Raw genomic sequence first — 20092 nt, forward strand, 5'->3', positions numbered from 1 at the left:
TATGGCAATTTTGAGCATGAGGGAATTTGGTGGGGGGAGTACACTTATAAAAGCAAATGGGGAAAAAATTGAGCCCAAATTATCAGGCTGAAATGCAGTCGCTCATGCTCAGCCTCACTAGAGGCCACGGATGACAAAGTGAATTTGGTGTCTACATTGTGTTTTTATATTATTTGAATGGATAAGAATCACGTTTGAGCCCTGAAACGTATCTGCAATGTCTAAAAGAATTAGCCAAGTATTACTGTTATTAAAAATATTAAAATAACAGTATTTAGCTACACAAATCAAATCAAAGAAGACTTGAAATATAGCAACCTCCAAAAACATGCCAGGTTTATTGCATTACTCTATCTGGATGAGATACAAGGAGATTTGTGTTCAGCTCTTCAATTCTATTTTTTTTTTTAAAGTTGAGAACTAGAGCCATCTAGTTGTGGTCAATTAGACCACAATTCATACCTGCCACTGTCAACACAATTCAACATATAGAACTCACAACCAGCTCAAAAGCAAAGCTCTGTACTATGCACAGTACTACTCAGAAGTAAGTCTCACAAATATCAATGATTGTTAGTGTGCCCAGACTTGTAAATGAAACACACACATGATGGGGCTACAGACCTGCAACCCACTACAAGGAATGCTATTTGACTCAATGGGATTTACTTTTGAGTAAACATACCTAGCTGTATATGTGCACACAAATGAATAATTTCTGTATATGTAAATTTTTGAAAAGTTAGTATGCAGTTTACAAAAATAGCCAGAAACCTGAATGATCAACCATCTGTATTTGTATGCATATATATTAGTTGTGCCTGCTTTATATGGAATTGTGTCAGCAGTTTGCATCTCTGGACATATTCTTATATTTTTGCTGCAGCTTTTTAAATTCTTATTTTCTTCTTCTTCTTTTATTCACATTAATTTTTTTATTTATTGCATGGCCTTGGGTGGGTTTTACCACTGCTAGGCCTTATATAATCAGGTGCATTGAACTACAGTAAAGGAGTTTTATACAGTATAGGGTATAAACATCTTTGTAGGTATGGTTAGTTATGATTAATCCATATAACAGTGGTATAATAATGTTAAATCTATTTCTGTCAATTTAGTTATCTATATGTATGTGTTTAGCAAAAATACTGTTAATAAAGGCTATAATCTAATAGTTTCAATACCCAAATATGTTTGGGGGGCAGCTCCTTTGCTGAGCTGGAGAAGAAATAACTTTGTGAAAGATTCTGAATCTCAAACATTGTTTACTGTTTCAAAAATTTAATTCAGAAAGGCTGAGTATTTTATTTTGTGAGGTATAAATCTGCTTTGAGCCATTCCACTATTTATGTGAATCACTGTTCATTGCTAATGTGGAAAAGAAAGCCATTGTGAATGAGCATTCTGACTACCGTTGGTTCATGTTAAACCCTTTTTGCTCCCAGTTCCAAACTATGTAGAACATGGCTGGCAACACAGGAAGAGGAAAACAGGAATCCTCCTGTCTCCCCACAGGCTGTAAGAAGTCAGCCTGTCTAGGGTTGCTGGTCTAGAGCAGCCCCAGGGGCCTTTGGCTGGGGATTATGGGAGTTGAAGTCCAATAACATCTGGGGACCCAACGTTGAGAATCTCTGGTCTAGAGTGGCCCGTTCTCTGAAGCTATTCCTGAAGTAGTCCCTATCCCACCAGTATTTTTCACATTAACAAGCCATTAACATTTCCAGGATTGCTTTCAACAGTCTTCTGGAGATTGATGCCAATTCCTGGAAACTCCAGCTTCCTGGAGGCTTCCCAGCGCTATGCTGATCCTATGTAAGCCAGCTGTCAGTCATTATTAAAATTCATCAGGCAATTAAAATGTATCTATAGCTTTGTTTATATGAGGGCTGACATTTTTCTTTCCTTTTGTTCTTTGACCCTAAGTGAATACATGAGTTCCAATTAGTATCAGAGAGATTTGAGTAACTGCTAGCATTTATATTTTTCCAAAGAAGTAAGGTTATTGCTTCTTTGTCCCAACGCTCCTTCCTATAACCTGAGACCTTTTGCACTGGACACAAAGTAACACACTTTGTTTGAATTGCTCCTAATTCACCATCTCAAGATAGTAACATTGCAGCCCAAGGGCGGCATGACCCTCAGGGATATATTTTGGTGAGGTACAGGGCTCTTCTGGAGGAAGGGAAGGTTGGCAAAAAATGCACCCCCACACAATAAGCGCTGTGGAGCTCTGGAAGCTCCCTGCAGTAGGGACACTTCATTTTGGTGCCTATCTCATGCTTGGTCAGGATGTTGACCAGGGCTTCTGTGCTATCACGGCCTGCCTTTTTGTCTTCCTTCCTTCCTGCCTGCCTTCCTTTTTCTTTCCTACTGAGCATGAGAAAGAGTTCTTTGAAACTCAACCTCTAGCTCACTGTTTTGTGACTTTTAGTTGGCCCTGTTAAAGGTATTATGACACTGTTCCTGCTGTGGTTCTCTCATTCACATGGATCTGCACAGATTGAGAAAAACTGAATGTCTTAGACAGCAGGGGTCAGGAATGCCACACTGCAGCCAATGTGGATGCCCTACTGGAGACAATAGTCAGATGCTCATCATCCACCTGGGGTTTCCTTAATTAATATTGTAATCCTTTGGATAAACACAAAACATGAGAAAAGATTAAGGCTTCCGCGTGTCTCTTGTTTGTTCAGGTGCTCTTCCAAAGACAGCAAGTAGACAAGGCTGAACCAACACTGGTGGATTAGAAAGCAATCTGTTCACAACAAGGATTAATGGCCATTCACATCAGAAAGGGGGGGGGACACCTTTATATATATGGTGTACCTTCTGAAAACACTGACTTCAGTCTGCATCTGTGAGGAAGTACAGGTAGCATTTCTGCTTAGGCTCAGGAAGTGCCAGTGCAGAGTATGTAATTTTTCTTATTCACTCTTATTTTGGCCTTCAGATATTTATTGGATACACATCTAACCTGTATTTCAGACAGAAAAAGCTGCGCATAAAAACAGAATAGCTATCACAGATGTAGAATGAAGCCATTTATTTTCACAGTATAAATCTCTATGAGCAATCCACAATGCTTAAGGGGCATTAACAAGTAGTTAGAAAGATCTGAGTAATGAGTGACTGTTACACCAGACTGGTTATGGCTGGGTAGTTTATGCATGAAGACATTTCTTTCTTATTTTTTCTGCCAATGCACAGAATTACCAGCTGGAAGGGTTTAAAAAAAGGAAAGAAAATATAAGGGTTGCCTTGCACTGAAAATGAAGTACAGCTCTTATGAAATATGGCATAGCAACATGAAAAAGTATGACTTTGCAGACAAAAATGTTTAACGGAACAGAAATTTCATTCTCATACACAGTTGCACAAAACTAAAACACATTGGATGAAAACCAAAATGAAAACAGACACAACAGAAGGCTCTAATCTATCAATATTTATAAAATATGTTTTATTATTTTTGATTGCTGCATTATCAAAGATAAATCCTTAATTATCTACATCATTGATATATGATGCATTAAAAAGTGAGCTAAAAAAATTACATTTGATATGCAATGTTTAGCTTTACTCCCATACTTGTCTCTCTGTAGGGCTCTAAACGACAGCATGAAGAAAAGGAAAGAAAAAACAAGAAGTAAGCTTACAGCGACAATTGGAGGAATATGAGTCAAAAGCAAATTGATGATATGCAGAAAAGTGTCAACAGAAACCATTTCAACTTTCTGAAGCAAATGAAATTACATTACATGGGTTATTCCAGCTTGAATAATTAGTCACATTTCCCCCCGCAATACATGCAGTGCCTCTTACAGATCCTCATCCTCAAGTGACAAAATCCAAAATTAAAAGTTGAAACTGAAAATTGCCCTGTTTTATGTCTGGCAGCATCCAAAGTATTTCCTGAGTCTTAAATCGAATGCTTTTATTTTCTGTTAGTTACGATGATACCTAGTGATTGGTCAATGAAATTCAGTTTCCTGTTCAAACAACATTCCTGTTTGAGCATTACCTTTCTATTGTACATTTTCATCATCCATGTTTTCTTAAACAAACACTAGCATTTTGAAGGACACTTCAAAAAATAATTCCAAGCATTTCTAGGTCCTGGTGCAGAGCCCACTGAAATCGGTAAAACATTTGTGAGATCCAAGAACACTCCTGAAAGTGCCTCAAGGACTCTGGCTAGTAGGGCAGTTCTGAGTGGTCAAATGGTAGATCCTTTCCAACCTAGTACTTTTCTGTACCTAACTGCAGCTAAAAAACAAACCAACAAAATCCTTCAGAGGACTATTTTTTGTCTTGTGCAAAGACTGGGCTGAGCAGCTTGAACTGCGGAGGGAGGGGGTGAGAGGGCAAGAGGAACTGCTCTCCTGGGTGACCTTACGGTGCTCTTCTGGGGGTGGCAGCAGAAGTGTTCCTCCTGCTGACTGATGGCCACACCTTTTTTTAAAACTCACAATTATTATTAATTATTATTACTATTATTTTACATTTTATATCCTGCTTTTCCTCCAAGGAGCCCAGAGCGGTGTACTACATACTTCGGTTTCTCCTCACAACAACCCTGTGAAGTAGGTTAGGCTGAGAGAGAAGTGACTGGCCCAGAGTCACCCAGCTAGTCTCATGGCTGAATGGGGATTTGAACTCAGGTCTCCCAGGTCCTAGTCCAGCACTCTAACCACTACACCATGCTGGCGCTCAGAACAATTCCCCTCAGAACAATGCTGTATCATGGTCTGAGGGGAATTGTGAGGTGAAAAGACGGTGGCCACCAACAGCACACCCCCCCCTATTGTGCCTCTTTTTACCCCTCAGAAATCAAAGCCCCATTTTGCCCCTTGCAAATGGGAAGATGAAATTGAATTGCTCAGCCCTAGTAAGGCAAGATCATTGATGGAGGCAAGTTTCCTCCTCCTTTGCTTGCAGCTTGGGCCATTCAGAGGAGCAGGAAAGAGGTTTATGAGGAACCTGATACATTTTAAGAATTGTAGAGTGTTGCTCTTTTCCTTCTGGGCGTGCTCCTCTGTAATGAACAGCACACTTGCAGTAAATGTTTTCTCATTTCTTGTAAAGAAATGTAATTCTATTTTGCAGTACCTTCCTAAAGGTAAGGTAAAGTGTGCTGTCAAGTTGGTGTCGACTCCTGGAGACCACAGAGCCCTGTGGTTTTTCTTTGGTGGGATACAGAAGGGGTTTACCATTGCCATCTCCTGTGCAGTATGAGATGGTGCTTTTCAGCATCTTCCTATATCATTGCTGCCCGATATAGGACTTTCCCACAGTCCGGGAAACATACCATCAGGGATTCAAACTGGCAACCTCATGCTTGCTAGGTAAGTCATTTCCCGCTGCGCCATTAGGTGGCCTAGTACCTTCCTATCCAAGTTTTTAAAATGTCTTTAAAGGAACAGCAGGAAAAGGCACAGGGAATAACCAGGGGCTGACACATGCCCTGCGGGCTTATGATGGCAGAGGCGTCCTCACAGGCAGCCAGGAAACTGCACACGAGTAGGAGGAGGCAGAAGCAATTGTCACTTCTCTCCCTTTCCCACAAAATCACTCCACATGTTCAGGAATATGAGGGCTCATGTGCAGCCCTCATGGATATATTCCTGGATGTGCAAAAGGATCTTGTGGGGAGAAAAGTGAAAATCACTTCCCCCTCTCAGGGGAGAGGGGACAACAGAGCGGGGTGGGGGTGGGGGGGACAAGGCACCCCCTTGCCCTTGCCCTCTCCCACACCCAGCTGGTGAATAAAGTGCTCGCCAACTGGGAGCACGAGACACACCCATCTCATTCCCAGCCGGTGCTTTGTTAAAACACGGGTTGGTTCAGGACTTCTTTCCCTGCTTCGCTCCAAGTGGGTTAGGGCAGGCATTAGTGCAGCCGGGCGGGGGACACACACTAGCGTTTCAACCAAACGCTGACTCGGGAGGATTGGGAGAGGGTCCAAATGGACTCTCTCCCAGGCAGTGGCCATGACCCCTGCATTGACATTGGCATAGGGGGTGTGGTTTGGGCAGATGTGCTAGTCCACACTGCCCACAATAATGGGGAAAGCCACTGGCAGGACCTAGTCCTCTGGCTGCTGGCAAGCTCCCTACGCCCCTGCCCCTTCCTTTCCTCATGAACTGCTCAGTGAGGTAGGCTTGTACACAGTTTACTGGCTTTTTGCTTCACCCTCGACAGCTTGCAGGGCATGTCAGGGTTTTGGGTTTTGGTTTTTGGTTTTGGACAAATGAAATTCTGACAGGTAGTGCCCATGCTGAAGCATTCTTTCAACATCCTACCATGATAAGCTATTCTACTTGGGTCATACAATCTAGAGCATCTGTTCGATCTGCCAGTATGTCTGTGGACATAAACAAAGTCAAAAGAGACACCACCCCTCCAAATCTGTTACCACTCTGAGATATAGCAGTTTAAATTTCTACCCTTATACTCCTGAAAACAACTGTTGGCTATGGTTTTTTGCCATCAGATAACATTATTATTGTTGTCATTATTTTTACATTTTATATCCCGCTCTTCCTCCAAGGAGCCCAGATTGGTGTACTACATACTTAGGTTTCTCCTCACAACAACCCTGTGAAGTAGGTTAGGCTGAGAGAGAAGTGACTGGCCCAGAGTCACCCATGGCCGAATGGGGATTTGAACTCGGGTCTCCCAAAATGTATACTTTTTAAAATGTCCCTTTACATGTTTTTTTAAAGCACAAATATATTGAAACACAATCCTGCATAATCCGGGGGGGGGGGAATCAAGTATTTTCTGAATTATTGGCCTCTGAAGACCCATAACAAGATAAAATCAACTATGGGAGCAGATTAGCACTTTTGCCCACTGAGGGTTCTGAAGCTAGAGTTGGGCAGGGCAAGTCCTAGCCAGTTCTGGAGAGTGACTTCCTGGTTCTGAATTTAGCTGCTTGATACAGAGAATGGAGGAGCACTTTGGCAGTTCCATAATAAAATGTTCCAATCCCCTTCGTTTTCCTTTTAGGAACTTTTATGCCTCCCCTCTCCAGCACCTCCCCCTCTCTTCAGGGCTGGCCCTAGGGTTTGGGGCGCCCTAGGCAAAGTATGACTTTGGCACCACCACCACCCTTCAGTTATATCCCCCTCTTAACTTCTGTGCCATACAAGCTATAACGTCTGTACAGTCTTGCATGTTACTGGCTTGAGAAATCAGACGGCATGCACCCACAGTTTGCCTTGATCTTTGAGCTCAAGATTGAACTGGGGAGGAATGAATCCAACAGAAAAGCAAACGGTACAGCTTCTCCAATCATTTGCTAGAGATGCTCCTGATGAATTTCTGCTTGATGCGACCTCTAGCTCCAGGTATAACAAATTTAAAAGTGCTGAAAATGGATACACTCATGTTTTGGTGAAAATGACTGCTCTACTCTGTTCAGGCTTGTCTGGGAAGACAATCCCTTATTGGAGAAGTTGTGACAGCATTTCAAAAGTTATTAAAGTTTTCCTCACAGATTTAAACAAAGCGTGGCCAGTTTGAGGATTCATCCAGAATGCTGAAATATCTGCCAACACATTTTCAGGAGAAGCCAGCTAGTGGATTCTATTGGAAGTGCAAATGCCTATCCCTTTCGTTTTGGAATGTAAGCTCAGGCATGGAGTGGACTGGTAAGAAAAGGCAAGTGGGTCATGACAGCACTGTGGGGTCTGCAGTTTTTGAAAATGCATGCACACCACATGCATACAGAAATACATGTGCACACACACAGAATTACACACAGGGTTCTGGTAGGACAGAGGAGCTGGCACACTGGCCCTTTAAGCAAGCGTTCCTGGGGCAGCTGTTGAGAGTGGAAAGGAAGAGGAGGAGGAACCTGGGGAGATGGCTTAACGGAGTGAAAGATTCACTCCGGAGTGAACTCCATTCTAGCAGCTGTGTTCCAGCAGCTCCTTAAAGGGCCAGCCCAGCATGCCAGCTCCTCCAGACTGTCAGGGGTGAGGTGGTGTGTGTGTGTGTGTGTGTGAGTGAGTGTGAGTGAAAACCTCATGTATGTCCAAGGATTCTCAAGCTTCAGATGTGCAGGTTTTCTCCTTCCTCCCTCCCTCCCTTCCTCCCTCCCTCCTCCTTTTCTTTTCTTGTTTACATTGAACTTTTGTGACAATTTTTAATGTACTTTACATCTGCTTCTTACTTTTGCCCAGAAATTCTGCAAAACTTACCCAGCTTGTTAAATTTCTTTAATTTCTGGAAATTGAGGCTCATTACAAACTGATGGCAGCAATGGGACACTGGAGGATGTTGGACAATTGTAACAAGTTTTTTAAAAAATGGCCACAACAAATTTCAACAAGTGGTCACAAAATTATAATGTAAATAATGACAGTTACTCAAATGACAGTTTCCCCACCTCCAGAGGTGCTCTTCCCACAGTCCCATCAAGCTCTCCCAAAGTATTAGTCAACACTGTAATGATAAATCTCCTCTTCAAAAGCCACTGAAATTCCATGGTCAAAAAACCTGCACCAGGTTTTTAAAACCATCACTGAACTTCTGCTTAGATATTTGCTATAGTACATGAAATATTGCTTCATAGGGATGCAGACATAGACCTTTTAGGTATACCTGTAGAAAGTGATTGTGGATGGATTGTGGAGTTGTTGAATTTTTGTAGGTGGCATTTTGGGGAAGCACTGTGCTTTTTAGACATGCAATTCATCAGAGGCTGTAGCATATCTGCCTTGATGCATACCTGCCAAGTCCAGGTTTCAATGAAAGACCAAGGCAAAGATTATGTGCATGGAACCTAATTTGTAAAGCCAGCATAATATATGAGACTGTACAAAGTCTCTACCACTTACATAGCATGGAATCTAAGCTGGGCACCTTAACCTGCAATTTCCATGCTTTTCAGAGCACAGGTGAAAGCTGTAAGCATCTTAACTCCCATTTTATACTATAGTTGTTGTTTTTTATTACAGAATGTCCTGGGTTTTTGTAAAAGCAATACATTATGCCAGCACTCAGGGACAGCTCCTGCATGAGGCAATTTGAGGCAGTCACCTCAGGCAGTTCCTTTAGGGGCCTTTTTTGGGTGATAGATAGAATGTTCTCCCACCTATGATGTGCCTCGCCACTACTGGTCTTGGTTACTGGCTGGGCAGGAGTGAGTGCTGACACTTACCCTATTCCTCATTGGACTGGACCCATCTCTTCCCAGTCACCACCCCGTGCTACCTCTTGCTGGGCACTTTGCCACCGCTTACTGTTTGCAGGTGCACCCAATGGAAAGGAGCATGGAGCGTCTGCTGGGTGACAGAGCACTTAGGCAGCTGCTCCCACTGAACATGTCTGCAAAGAGATGTCAGTGGCGACACATCCAGAGTGAAGAAGCTTGGGGCAGCTGCCGAGGCTCTCCCCTCTATTTTTATTTATTTATTTATTTATTACATTTTCTATCCGGCTCTTCCTCCAAGGAGCCCAGAGCGGTGTACTACATCCTTGAGTTTCTCCTCACAACAACCCTGTGAAGTAGGTTAGGCTGAGAGAGGAGTGACTGGCCCAGAGTCACCCAGTTAGATTCATGGCTGAATGGGGAGTTGAACTCGGGTCTCCCCGGTCCTAGTCCAGCACTCTAACCACTACACCACGCTGGCTCATTCTCTATGCTTCTTCCTGCTGGGCACATCTGCACGTAGTGATGCACCCAGGGAAAGGCCATGTGGGTGGCTGCTTGGGCTCTCCTTCAGCCAGGCAGCTGCTGAAGAGTAAGCCCTGGGTGGTGTCTGGCTGTGGGAGGCAGGGATGCTCACTCCTGCTCGGGGACAGCTCCTTGCTTCTGGCGGCAGACAGCATCAAGCTGCCACTGCGGGCACTGTGTGTAGGTATGTCAAGATGTTGCCTCTATAATTTTACAGCCCTTTAAGGCACGTGAGCCAATTTATTTTGTATTATTTTGTTAAACATGCACAGGATTGTGTCCTGAATATTAATTCAACTTTAGTAGTAGGTCTGAAGTGAGTGTGCCAGTTCCACTCTGAAAATGAAGACTAGTTGTTTGAAGAAATTCCTGGAACACCAAGAGCTTCCAGGCAAGTTAGCTAAACCTAACTTACATGTTTATTAATTATTTATTTATGTGATTTCTATACCGCCCTTCCCAAAATGGCTCAGGGCGATTTACACAGAGAAATAATAAATAAATAAATAAGATAGATCCCTGTCCCCAAAGGGCTCACAATCTAAAATGAATCAAAAGATAGACACCAGCAACAGTCACTGGAGGTACTGTGCCGGCGGTGGATAGGGCCAGTTACTCTCCCCCTACTAAATAAAGAGAATCACCACGTTAGAAGGTGCCCCTTTGCCAAGTTAGCAGGGGTTTGTTTAAAGGAACTATACTGCTCAAGATCTGATCCTGAGGACATAAAATGAGAAGACCTACAATTTTAGAATATACTCTATTTTCAAAAAATTTGCAAATGGCTTGTCAGATTAAGTTAAAAGTGAAAAAATGACTTACGACTCAATGCAGTGGTGGAGTAAGTCACACACACATGTGAAAGAAGACATCCAACCCCATACATACTCATTGTGGTATCTTTTAAAAGTGCATCCATATAAGTTCATAAGCACTTCCCTTCAGAAGGAATGCAAAAAAGCAGTTCTCTCCTCAAGGGCATCACAGCTACTTGTTTTCTGTTTTTTAACTTTAAAAAAAAATGGAATTGTGTAGCAACAAGCCAACTGGCTAAGAAAACACATTTAGGAGTGTAAATTCTAAGACATAAGGAACTAGGAAGCCCCAGGTTCAAATGTTACTTCAGCTCATGACTCACTGAGGCTATTCACATGTCCAAGCAAAATCGGGCTAAGGAAGCCCAGCCCAGATCCTGGCGGCAGCAAACCTGCCTATGGAGCCTCCCTCTAAAACAAGGTTAAGAGAGCAAGTGCTCCCTCAATCTCAGGTTTTTGGTCATCTGTCAGTCGCGGAGGCTAGCAGAGCCGATCACTCTCAGGGGAAGGAGGCGGGATCCCCATTTGTGCGGTGCATTATTGGAGCTCTGGGGGATGAGGCAATGTGGGGCAACACGTTCCGGCACCCCAACCCTCAGAGCTACCGGCAGCAGCCAGTGCTTGTCTAGGCAGGAAGGGGAACTGCATGTCTGCGGGGAGGTCTTCAGGGCTTCCTTCCCACAAACCCTATTGCCCTTTCTCACTGGTCATGAGAAAGGGCTCACTAAATAGCTTGTCCGAGGCTTCTAAGTTTCCATCTCATGCTCTGTCAGGGGTGTAGCCACTGGAGGACAAGTGTCCCTAAGCTGCCAGGTTCTGGGGTGGCCACTACAGCACCCCTTTGCCTGGGGTGCGGTGGTGGGCACCCATCTAGATCATTTATGCTCTTGTTCATACATGATCTAGAAGTTGGGGTAAGCGGCAAAGTGACCAAATTTTCAGATGACAATAAACTATTTAGGGCAGTTAAAGCCACTACACAATGTGAGGAGCTGCAAATGGATCTCTCCAAACTGGGTGAGTGGGTGACAGAATGGCAAATGCAGTTCAATGTAAACAAGTGTAAAATTATGCATATTGGGGCAAAACCCCCAAACGTCACATATACCCCAATGGGGTCTGAGCTGTCGGTGACTGACAAGGAGAGAGATCTTGGGGTTATGGTGGACAGCTCGAAAGCGTCGACTCAGTGCAAGGCAGCTGTGAAAAAGGAGAATTCCATGCTAATATTATAATGCCTTTATACAAATCTATAGTGTGGCTACATTTGGAGTACTGTATACAGTTCTGGTGACCGTATTTTAAGGAGGACATTGTAGAACTAGAAAAAATACAGAAGAGGGCAACCACGATGATAAGGGGCCTGGAGCACCTTCATTATAAGGCAAGGCTACAGCATCTGAGGCTTTTTAGTTTGGAAAAGAGGTGACTATGGGAGGCATGGTAGGGGTGTATAAAATTATGCATGGAGTAGAGATTGTTGACAGAGATAATGTTTTATCCCTCTCTCACAATGCTAGAACCAGGGGTCATCACATGAAACTGAAGGCTGAGAAATTTAGGACCAAAAGAAGGAAGTACTTTTTCACAGCACACATACTTTATTTATGGAATTCTCTGCCACAGGATGTGGTGATGGCCGCTAGCTTGGATGGCTTTAAAAGAAGCTTGGAAAAATTCAGGGAGGACAGGTCTATCAATGGCTACTAGCCTGGTGGCTATAGGCCACCTCCAGCCTCAGAGGCATGATGCCTCTCAATACCAGTTGCAGGGGAGCAACAGCAGGACAGAGGGCATGCCCTCACCTCTTCCTATGGGCTTCTCAGAGGCATCTGGTGGGCCACTGTGTGCAACAGGATGCTGGACTAGATGGGCCTGATCCAGCAGGGCTGTTTTTATGTTCTTATATTATGTTCTTATGTACTATGAGGGAGTAATATTAAGAACACACTTGAGTAGTCAAATCATCAAATGCTCTGTTTATTACTTCCACCATTTTATGAGAATTTAAAAAGCTACCAAATACATGGCATATTCCAGTTCTTATATATGAACTGAAAGGTTCATACTGAATGAAGTCAACTTAACTCATGGCACAACAGTAGAAACATATAAAATATAAAATAACGCATAAGAAGGAAAAATCAAGCACAACATGCTATTCTCTAGGCAGATAGTGTAAAGTATTGTTCAAACTGTGATACAAGTGTGAAAAATTGCATGCATGTTGAATAATTGCAAATATTAAGGAAAAAGTGTGAGCCATATAAAAATCCAAAATGGGACCTATTTCAAAGGTGGCATCCATTTTAATTGTAATATTCATCACAGACCAATACAAAATAGAAAAATGAAGTTCACATTGCATTGAATATATATTATTTGAAGTAACTGAGCATTCATATTTACAACAGAACACCTTTCTTATGAAATGGCACTAATATATCTTAATTGTAATTAACAATGTTTATACTGCTATATGGTTCAAAATTATGAGCATAACTATAATAATCAACAAAGTACTTACATAATGAAAAAAAGCTTAATGGATTAATGCAATGAAGTAAATATATTGGACAACTTTCTAATCCAAGCAATCCAGTATAGTCGAGACCACTTTTGAAATATTTACACCTTCCTCTGGAGGCACATTTTGTAAGTTCCTTCAGCATTCTGTGACAGGTGGAAGTGTTGTCCAAAGGATTTTCCATATTCCTTGCACTTTTATCCATCCCCATTAAGCAGAATGTGCTATGTTTAGTTGGCTGGCAACCAGTTGTCTGGCGCCATACTATTCCTGCCTGCTATGAAGTATGCTTTGAGTGCAGTAAGAGGGCACCCTGAGTCAGCAGAGTATCAACATAGAGTATTTGGTTCCTAGTGAAATGTTCCAGTCTTGCATCTTTCACATTCATAGCCATATATTACCAAACACATTCCATGCACGCCACACTTCTTGCCTTTGCCATGAACCAATGATATGGTATCACTTCCAGTGAGCGCATGGAAGGTGGGTACTCCATTTATATTTTCAAGTCTTAAAGAATTAATGATTCCATCAGCACTTTGTGCTTTTCCTGAAAGGAACCCACATGATCTGAAGGCCAAGCTCTTTCAATGATACAGAACTGAGATGGTGATGACTACAATGTCTGTGTCATTTGCTTTGATCAAAACATCCTTGCAACCCAATGTTACTGTATCTTTGGCATGGATAAATGTGTATGCATTGGCCAAGGAGCCAAATTATCTAGGCAGATATATCGGCTTTCTCCTTTTGTTGCAATACCTGTTTTTCTTGTGCTGCATGGCTATCTTGTCTGATAAAAAGTGGAAAAGCTCACTCTTGTTGCTAGAATATTGAAAAGGTTTCACCAGTCATTTGGCACTGTGTTGTTTCCTGCTACTTTTCTCATCAGTCCTTCTGCCTCGGGCACATGCATTCTCCACATTCAGGCTGGCCTACAAGTACTCATCAAACATATCATATTTCTTGTATGCCTCCACTGTAGGAAGAAACACATCAAAGAAGTTCCTGGTGGAAGGATGGTCGGAAGAGCTGACCAAGAGGCCTCTGAGTACCCCCGGGAACCCTCCAAGTACCCCCTAGGGGTACTAATACCCCCTTATGGGAACCCCTGTACTATGTTATTACCTGCTGCCGGTTCTTCCAGCAACACTGTTATGTCAGCTTCAAGCATTTCAATCAATTGCGATTTCTTATAGGTGTGCAGCTTCCCATTATTGCTGTGTGAGGCTGGAGCTCACTGGTTCCCATACTGAAAAAAATCTTGAAAATCAACCGTCTGTTCTGGCAGGACATAAAGAGTTGTGAGAAAGGGTTGTGAGACCTCCCTTTACTGTAGTCTGTTGAGCTGCAATGAAGGCCTGCTATTTAAAGAAAGACAACTTGTTCTTCTTAATAGGTTGGCAGAAGAATTTTTGTCTTTATTGTCTAGCTCCACCCATGAAGGACTTGAACGGTTCTCTACCTCTGTCATAGTGTGCAAAAATCATGTCAGCACAATGCGATCTGCAATATCTTGGTGTGGAGGACAAGTAGGTCAGCTGATTCTTCTGTAAAAGGCTGTCCCATTTCCAGAATAACGTTAGTGAGCTTGCACACTCTATCAAAGAATACTTGTTGAACTCTTCCACACTGTTCATGGTGACTGCTGCTCTTCCCTAAATCTTTGATATCTGAAATAGTCTCATATTCTTTCACTAGATGGTTCATCTCAAGTCCAGCAATCATCCAGCACCTAAGTGCTGATGGATTCTCAGTTATACCAATTGCTTCTACAGCGCCTTTAACAGCTTTATTTGCCTGTTCATGCCTTGATCAAGTGGCAGTGCCAAGTATTCTTCTTCAGATCTGTGAAACACAAAGTTTCCTTTGTGGAATTGCTCAGCTACCTGTAGCTGTACGTTCCCCAATGACATCGTGGCTGACATACTATGGATGGGTGTGTCAGCCCAGTCACATTGTGTGTATGCATGTTGCACACATAATGCAAATTGTGCAAATGCAACAATCACACAAATGGTGTAATGTCATTTGCACTTGTAGTTGCATGACACAAGGATAAGCCCATTTTTTCCAATGGGCTTACTCTTGTCATTTGGGCAATTTTTGCATTTGCACAATTTGCATAATGTGTGCAATCTGCATACATGAAATGTTACTGGGATGATGTACCCTTCTACAGTATGTTAGTTCAGGTCCTTGAACTAACATACTGAGGGAGGCCACATCCCCTTCAATGAGAATACAGGAGGTCCTCTTTATTCATGGGGGTTCTGTTCCTGCCTATTTCAGTGGATAATGAAACCACAAATAAAGAAACCTTAACCCTATGGGGATTGGGGGGTTAGGTTCCTAAGCACACTAAAGCGTGCTGAAAATCACAAGAAAAAGCAGAGGAAAGAAGAAAAAGCACAGTACCTTGTTCTCCAGCTCTTCAGCCCTCCACAATGCCCCCCAAACTTCCAAATTCTCTGATTTTTGTTCTTTTTTGAGGTTTTTCTTTTTTGCAGAAAAGTGTCACAAAATGACTCAGCACTACAAAATGGTGGCAAGAAATGGCATCAGAAGTAATTTCTGGCCACTCAAGAACTGCAGATAGGCGAAAATAACCCTATTTTCACCCCATGAATAAAGAAATTGGGTGCCTATTACCCAACCGCAGATACACGAAACCGTGGGTGCTGGGACCACAGAAAATGAGGGCCACCTGAATTTGGAATTGCTCTTAGCAAAAGGGGATGGTATCTATTAAGAGAATGCTTCGTACAGTTTGCTTCGCTAAGTGACTGAATAAGGGTAAGGCTGGCCAGTTCCATAGCAAGTATCAGGTACCAGAAGTGAAACTGTAAGCTTAAGTTTACACTTCTCACACATGCCAAACACAAGGACAATGTTTTATGAATGTGGCCATGTTAATATAACAACACCATCTTTATTTTTAGCCAACATGTTGTGTTTTTTTGATTGGCTAACATGACTTTCTAAAATCATACATGTCTGACAATATTTCTGCGAAATCACATGCTTGTATCACTCTTTGAACAATTCTGATGGGTTTTTTTACATTTATCTGCCCCAATCAGCAGTTTCCTAACTGTAATTAGGAAATCACTGCTGCATGCTTAGACTAGATTGATTCACCAACTACATTTTCTGCACACCATGTTTGAAATGCACAGAAGATATGCACAGCTTGTATCCAGCCACTATTCCCACCCCTCAACATCCCTAAACCAGTCACTGGAAAAATTAAAGAAAAATTAAACTCATTACAGTTAACAGTAATTAGCTTTAAACACAAACTTGAATTAAAAGTTACATTATTCCACTCAACCAGTTAAATGTTGTTAAAAAGAAATCAACGTTAAAAAATTAAGTTGATGCGTGAAGAATGTGTGAAAGGTGGCAAATTGCCTACTAGCATAATTATTTTCATTTTTGGAAGCAATAAGTGGGTTTCTTTTCCATAGTTCACAGAAACACACTAATTTAAGCACATTGGTTGACATGATGTACAGCGTGCCGGTGACTGAGCACCAGGGCTGCTATAGACGCATAAGGCAGCCCTGACGCTGCTGAGAACGAGTGGTTGCTCAAGCAGTTATTCCCACCCAATTGTTCTCCTGAAATCACTGTTCTACTTGTCATACAAATTTCAAAATAAAAAGTTTATAATACTAATTCCTATGTTAGATTCTTCTCATCCTCTCCATTTGATGTACTTTTTTGAAAGTCAATGCATAGGTATGCCCGAATAACCAGAAGGAAGGGGAGATAGTCATTGGCAGGTGACAATTAAAACTGTTTCCACAAAGCACCCATTACAATTTTTATTGTTCAAATGGTGCCAAAATGTGGTAAGAGCATTACGTATGCCTAAATTCAAAATAATGAAATGATTCAAAATAATGAAAGTGCCTGAAAACAAACTGAGAAAATCCGCTGAGAGAAAATTTTGAAAAAGAATGTTGAATTGCAGAGTAAGAAGCTATTTAACATAGCTACCTTCTGAAATTTACATTTGACAGTATGATGAGTGATCACACTTTGGGTATTTTTTAAAATACTCCCTGAATTATCTGAAGGAGTAAAGAAGAGAATGATTCTAAACGTGTGCAGAGAGTTCTGCTACATGGAGTAAGTGGGAGGGCTGACTGGGCTAGGAGGCAGCACAGGGCATTTGGGGGCATGGTGAACTCAAAAGGGCACTTTTTCATGGGGAGGTACTTTCAACATACAAACACGCATTTATTTCTATAAAGAAATATCGTGATGCATGTATTTTAATACAAAATGATTGTCATTTAGGACAACTTAGCACTAATCTAAAAAAAATGTCTAGAGTTCTGAAAGAAAAAATTTAGCACAAAATCCCACTTGCATACATCTCTGATAGGCTTATGCATTTGTAAATGAACGCTAGCTTATTTACTCACATATCTTCCAGGGCCAGTAAATTTAGCAGCAGCAATAGCTCCCACTCTTACTGGGATCAATGTCTTTGCTTGCTTGTGCTTGTTCCCTCTCCTGCAGCCAATTGGCTGCCCAGTTGACTTCTGCAAGTGCACAGAAAATACCAGCATGAACTCTGGGACTTGTAGTTCTTATGAGACCATATCTCATAGGAAGACATACTACTCTCTGTCTCTCAAGTCCTAGAATTTCAATAAAGATTGTGCCTATAGAATTCTAGAGAGTGGCTGTATGAGGGGAACTCTGGGAGAGCTGGAATTCAAAATCTATTAACTTTTAACTTATGCTTTTAAAAAGTTAAAAGTAATCTTTTAAACTAGTTAAAGTTAAATGTAAAGAAATTTATGAAAAAAATTAAGTTAGTCATTTATTAACTTTTTAACTATGAACTAGTTAATTCCCACGACTGCCTTAAACATACACGATCCTTCATTTAGCACATCATAATCATATTTCTTTTGAGTGTAATTCTTACACTTAAATAATCAGCTCATAATGGTGCTGAAGCGATTCCTCTCTTTTGGTGCTCGCAAGTCATGGCCACGGAGAAGGAAGAGGGGTCCCACAAGGTGAAGAGGAAGTGTTCATAGGCACAGGGAGGGAGAAAGGATGCAGGAGCTGGGAGAAATTACACACTCCCCCATAGGCATATTGGATTCAAGCAGTAGCTGCCAAATGCAACAGAAAAATCAATATCTGCAGTTATCTGGAGTGACACTAGAGGGCCAGATTCACCAATATTTTCCTTCCTCTTACCTGGTACTTCAAACAACACGGTAGCCCGTGCCATAGCTAGTAATAGTAACTCTCTATGCCAGGTCTGGGTCAGTTTCCCATTACTCTCATGTGCTTCCCTGGGCATACACCATGAGGAAGGCTGGTATTGAGTGAGACAGCTAGGCATATTTGATGTGAATTCAGTTCGTCCATATTCACGTGGAAGGGACACTGAGGCAGAGACAGAACACTGAGGCAGAGACAGAACACTGGGGCAGAGACAAACCAGGAGTGGGCAGCAGAAACTCAGCAAAGAGTCACAACCAAAAAGGAAGGGCAGGACTACCATGACTTGACTTAGTGGAGGTCGCTGGATGCAGAGTGTTGGATCCAAAGCCAATAATCAGTCCCAACAAAACAAGATGGTCGCTGTGCTGGCACAGTGCTAATTTCTTGGTTCATGTTTGTATTCCCTGCTTTTCACCGCAGGCTGGGGACAAAAAATTGGCTGTTTGGTCGACAGAGTTCTAAAAGCTTGGCAGCAAGAGGGAACTGTATGCACAAGCTCCCACTGTAAGCACAAGCCCCTCCTCCCAACACTGGTTAAGCCAGGCCTGCTCAACCTTGGGCCCCCAGCTGTTTTTGGATGACAACTCCCATAATCCCCAGTCACAGTGGCCAATAGCCAGGGAATACGGGAGTTGTAGGCCAACATCTGCAAGAGGGCCGAAGTTGAGCAGCCCTGGGTTAAGCTAAGCAGGAACAACTAGCACATACATGGGCTTGATCACTAAGCAGAGTCACTAGTTCTGATTTGAAGCTTACTTTCTCCCTCCCCCTGCATACACACTTTGTTAATTATTATGTTGGTGGTGGGGGGAACAGGTGTAAAAATCTATCCTTCTGTTCCTCCTCTTCTTACGACGCGTCAGTGGTTGGCAGGTAATTAATACATGTTAAGTGATCCTGACATTACTTTGTAGATTGTTTCTATCGAGGGTGGATGGAGGCATCAGCATGGTCTATGGAGGAGCTATTCACACGACAGTTCAGGAGGGCGGGGGGCGGGAGGCTGCAAAACCTTACCTTTCACCCAGATGATCCTCTGAATGTTGCGGGGAGCACAAACTGCACTACCAGGCAGCGCAGAGCTCCGGAGGCAGGGATGATGCATCCCAGACTCCAGGTATCCCACAATGCACCATGTATTGAGCACAGTGCATTGGGGGATTCCACCATCAGACAGGCGCACTAGGCGCCCACCTCTGTGTCTCCACGGGCTGTGTGCGGCCCGAGGAGACACACGATCCTTGCAGCTGGGTTAAGGGAGCCCTTGTTCCTTTAACCTCGGCTAATGTCATGGCTCAGACTTCTGACTCAGAAGAGTCAGAGGAGGAATGGGAGGATTCGCCTGCTAGTGAGGGCTCAGAGGCACAGCAACAGGATTTGCTAGGGAGACCAGGCTCTGGAGCTGAGGAATCGGAACAGCTGTCAGACATGAATCCTGATCAGGAGCAGGCTGATCAGGAGGAGGCTGGGATTTCACCTGTCTTGAGAAGACGTCTCAAGTGGAGAGCTCAGTGGGAAACATGCAGGCGCAGGAGAGCACAAGAGAGGAAGCAGAAGTGCTGACTCAGGGAAGCTTGATTGGCTGCTGGTTCTCTTGAGCCATATATCAAGCAGTCTGTGATTTCTACCGATGCTGTTAGCAACTTGCGCTGACCGCAGATCACGTTCTATTTTGAATTCTCAACATTTCCGAGTTCTAGTTTGCCCTTGTTCTGTTCTTTCCTGCTCTGTGCTCTTGTTCCGTTAATTCTTTGCTCTGGTATCCTTTGTTCTTTTTCATTCCTTGCTCTGTTGTTTTCTTTTCAG

The 20092-nt window shown here is 42.7% G+C and overlaps 1 protein-coding gene across 6 annotated transcripts in view; it reads right to left on the reverse strand.

Moving 5' to 3' along the window:
• Positions 1-20092, reverse strand: part of ADGRL3 (adhesion G protein-coupled receptor L3) — a 753570-nt gene that overhangs the window by 3494 nt on the left and 729984 nt on the right. For 3 of the 6 annotated variants that reach the window (XM_053298072.1, XM_053298069.1, XM_053298068.1), the window contains one exon: positions 3589-3606. The exons of 2 other annotated variants lie outside the window; for them this stretch is intronic. In XM_053298072.1, the coding sequence (XP_053154047.1) occupies positions 3589-3606 (18 nt within the window). Of the gene's footprint in view, positions 1-3554; positions 3607-20092 lie in introns of all 6 variants that reach the window. One more of the 6 variants, XM_053298073.1, reaches the window with a different exon arrangement.

The sequence above is a fragment of the Hemicordylus capensis genome, chromosome 2 (genome assembly GCF_027244095.1).
Source record: "Hemicordylus capensis ecotype Gifberg chromosome 2, rHemCap1.1.pri, whole genome shotgun sequence".
Taxonomy (NCBI): Eukaryota; Metazoa; Chordata; class Lepidosauria; order Squamata; family Cordylidae; genus Hemicordylus; species Hemicordylus capensis.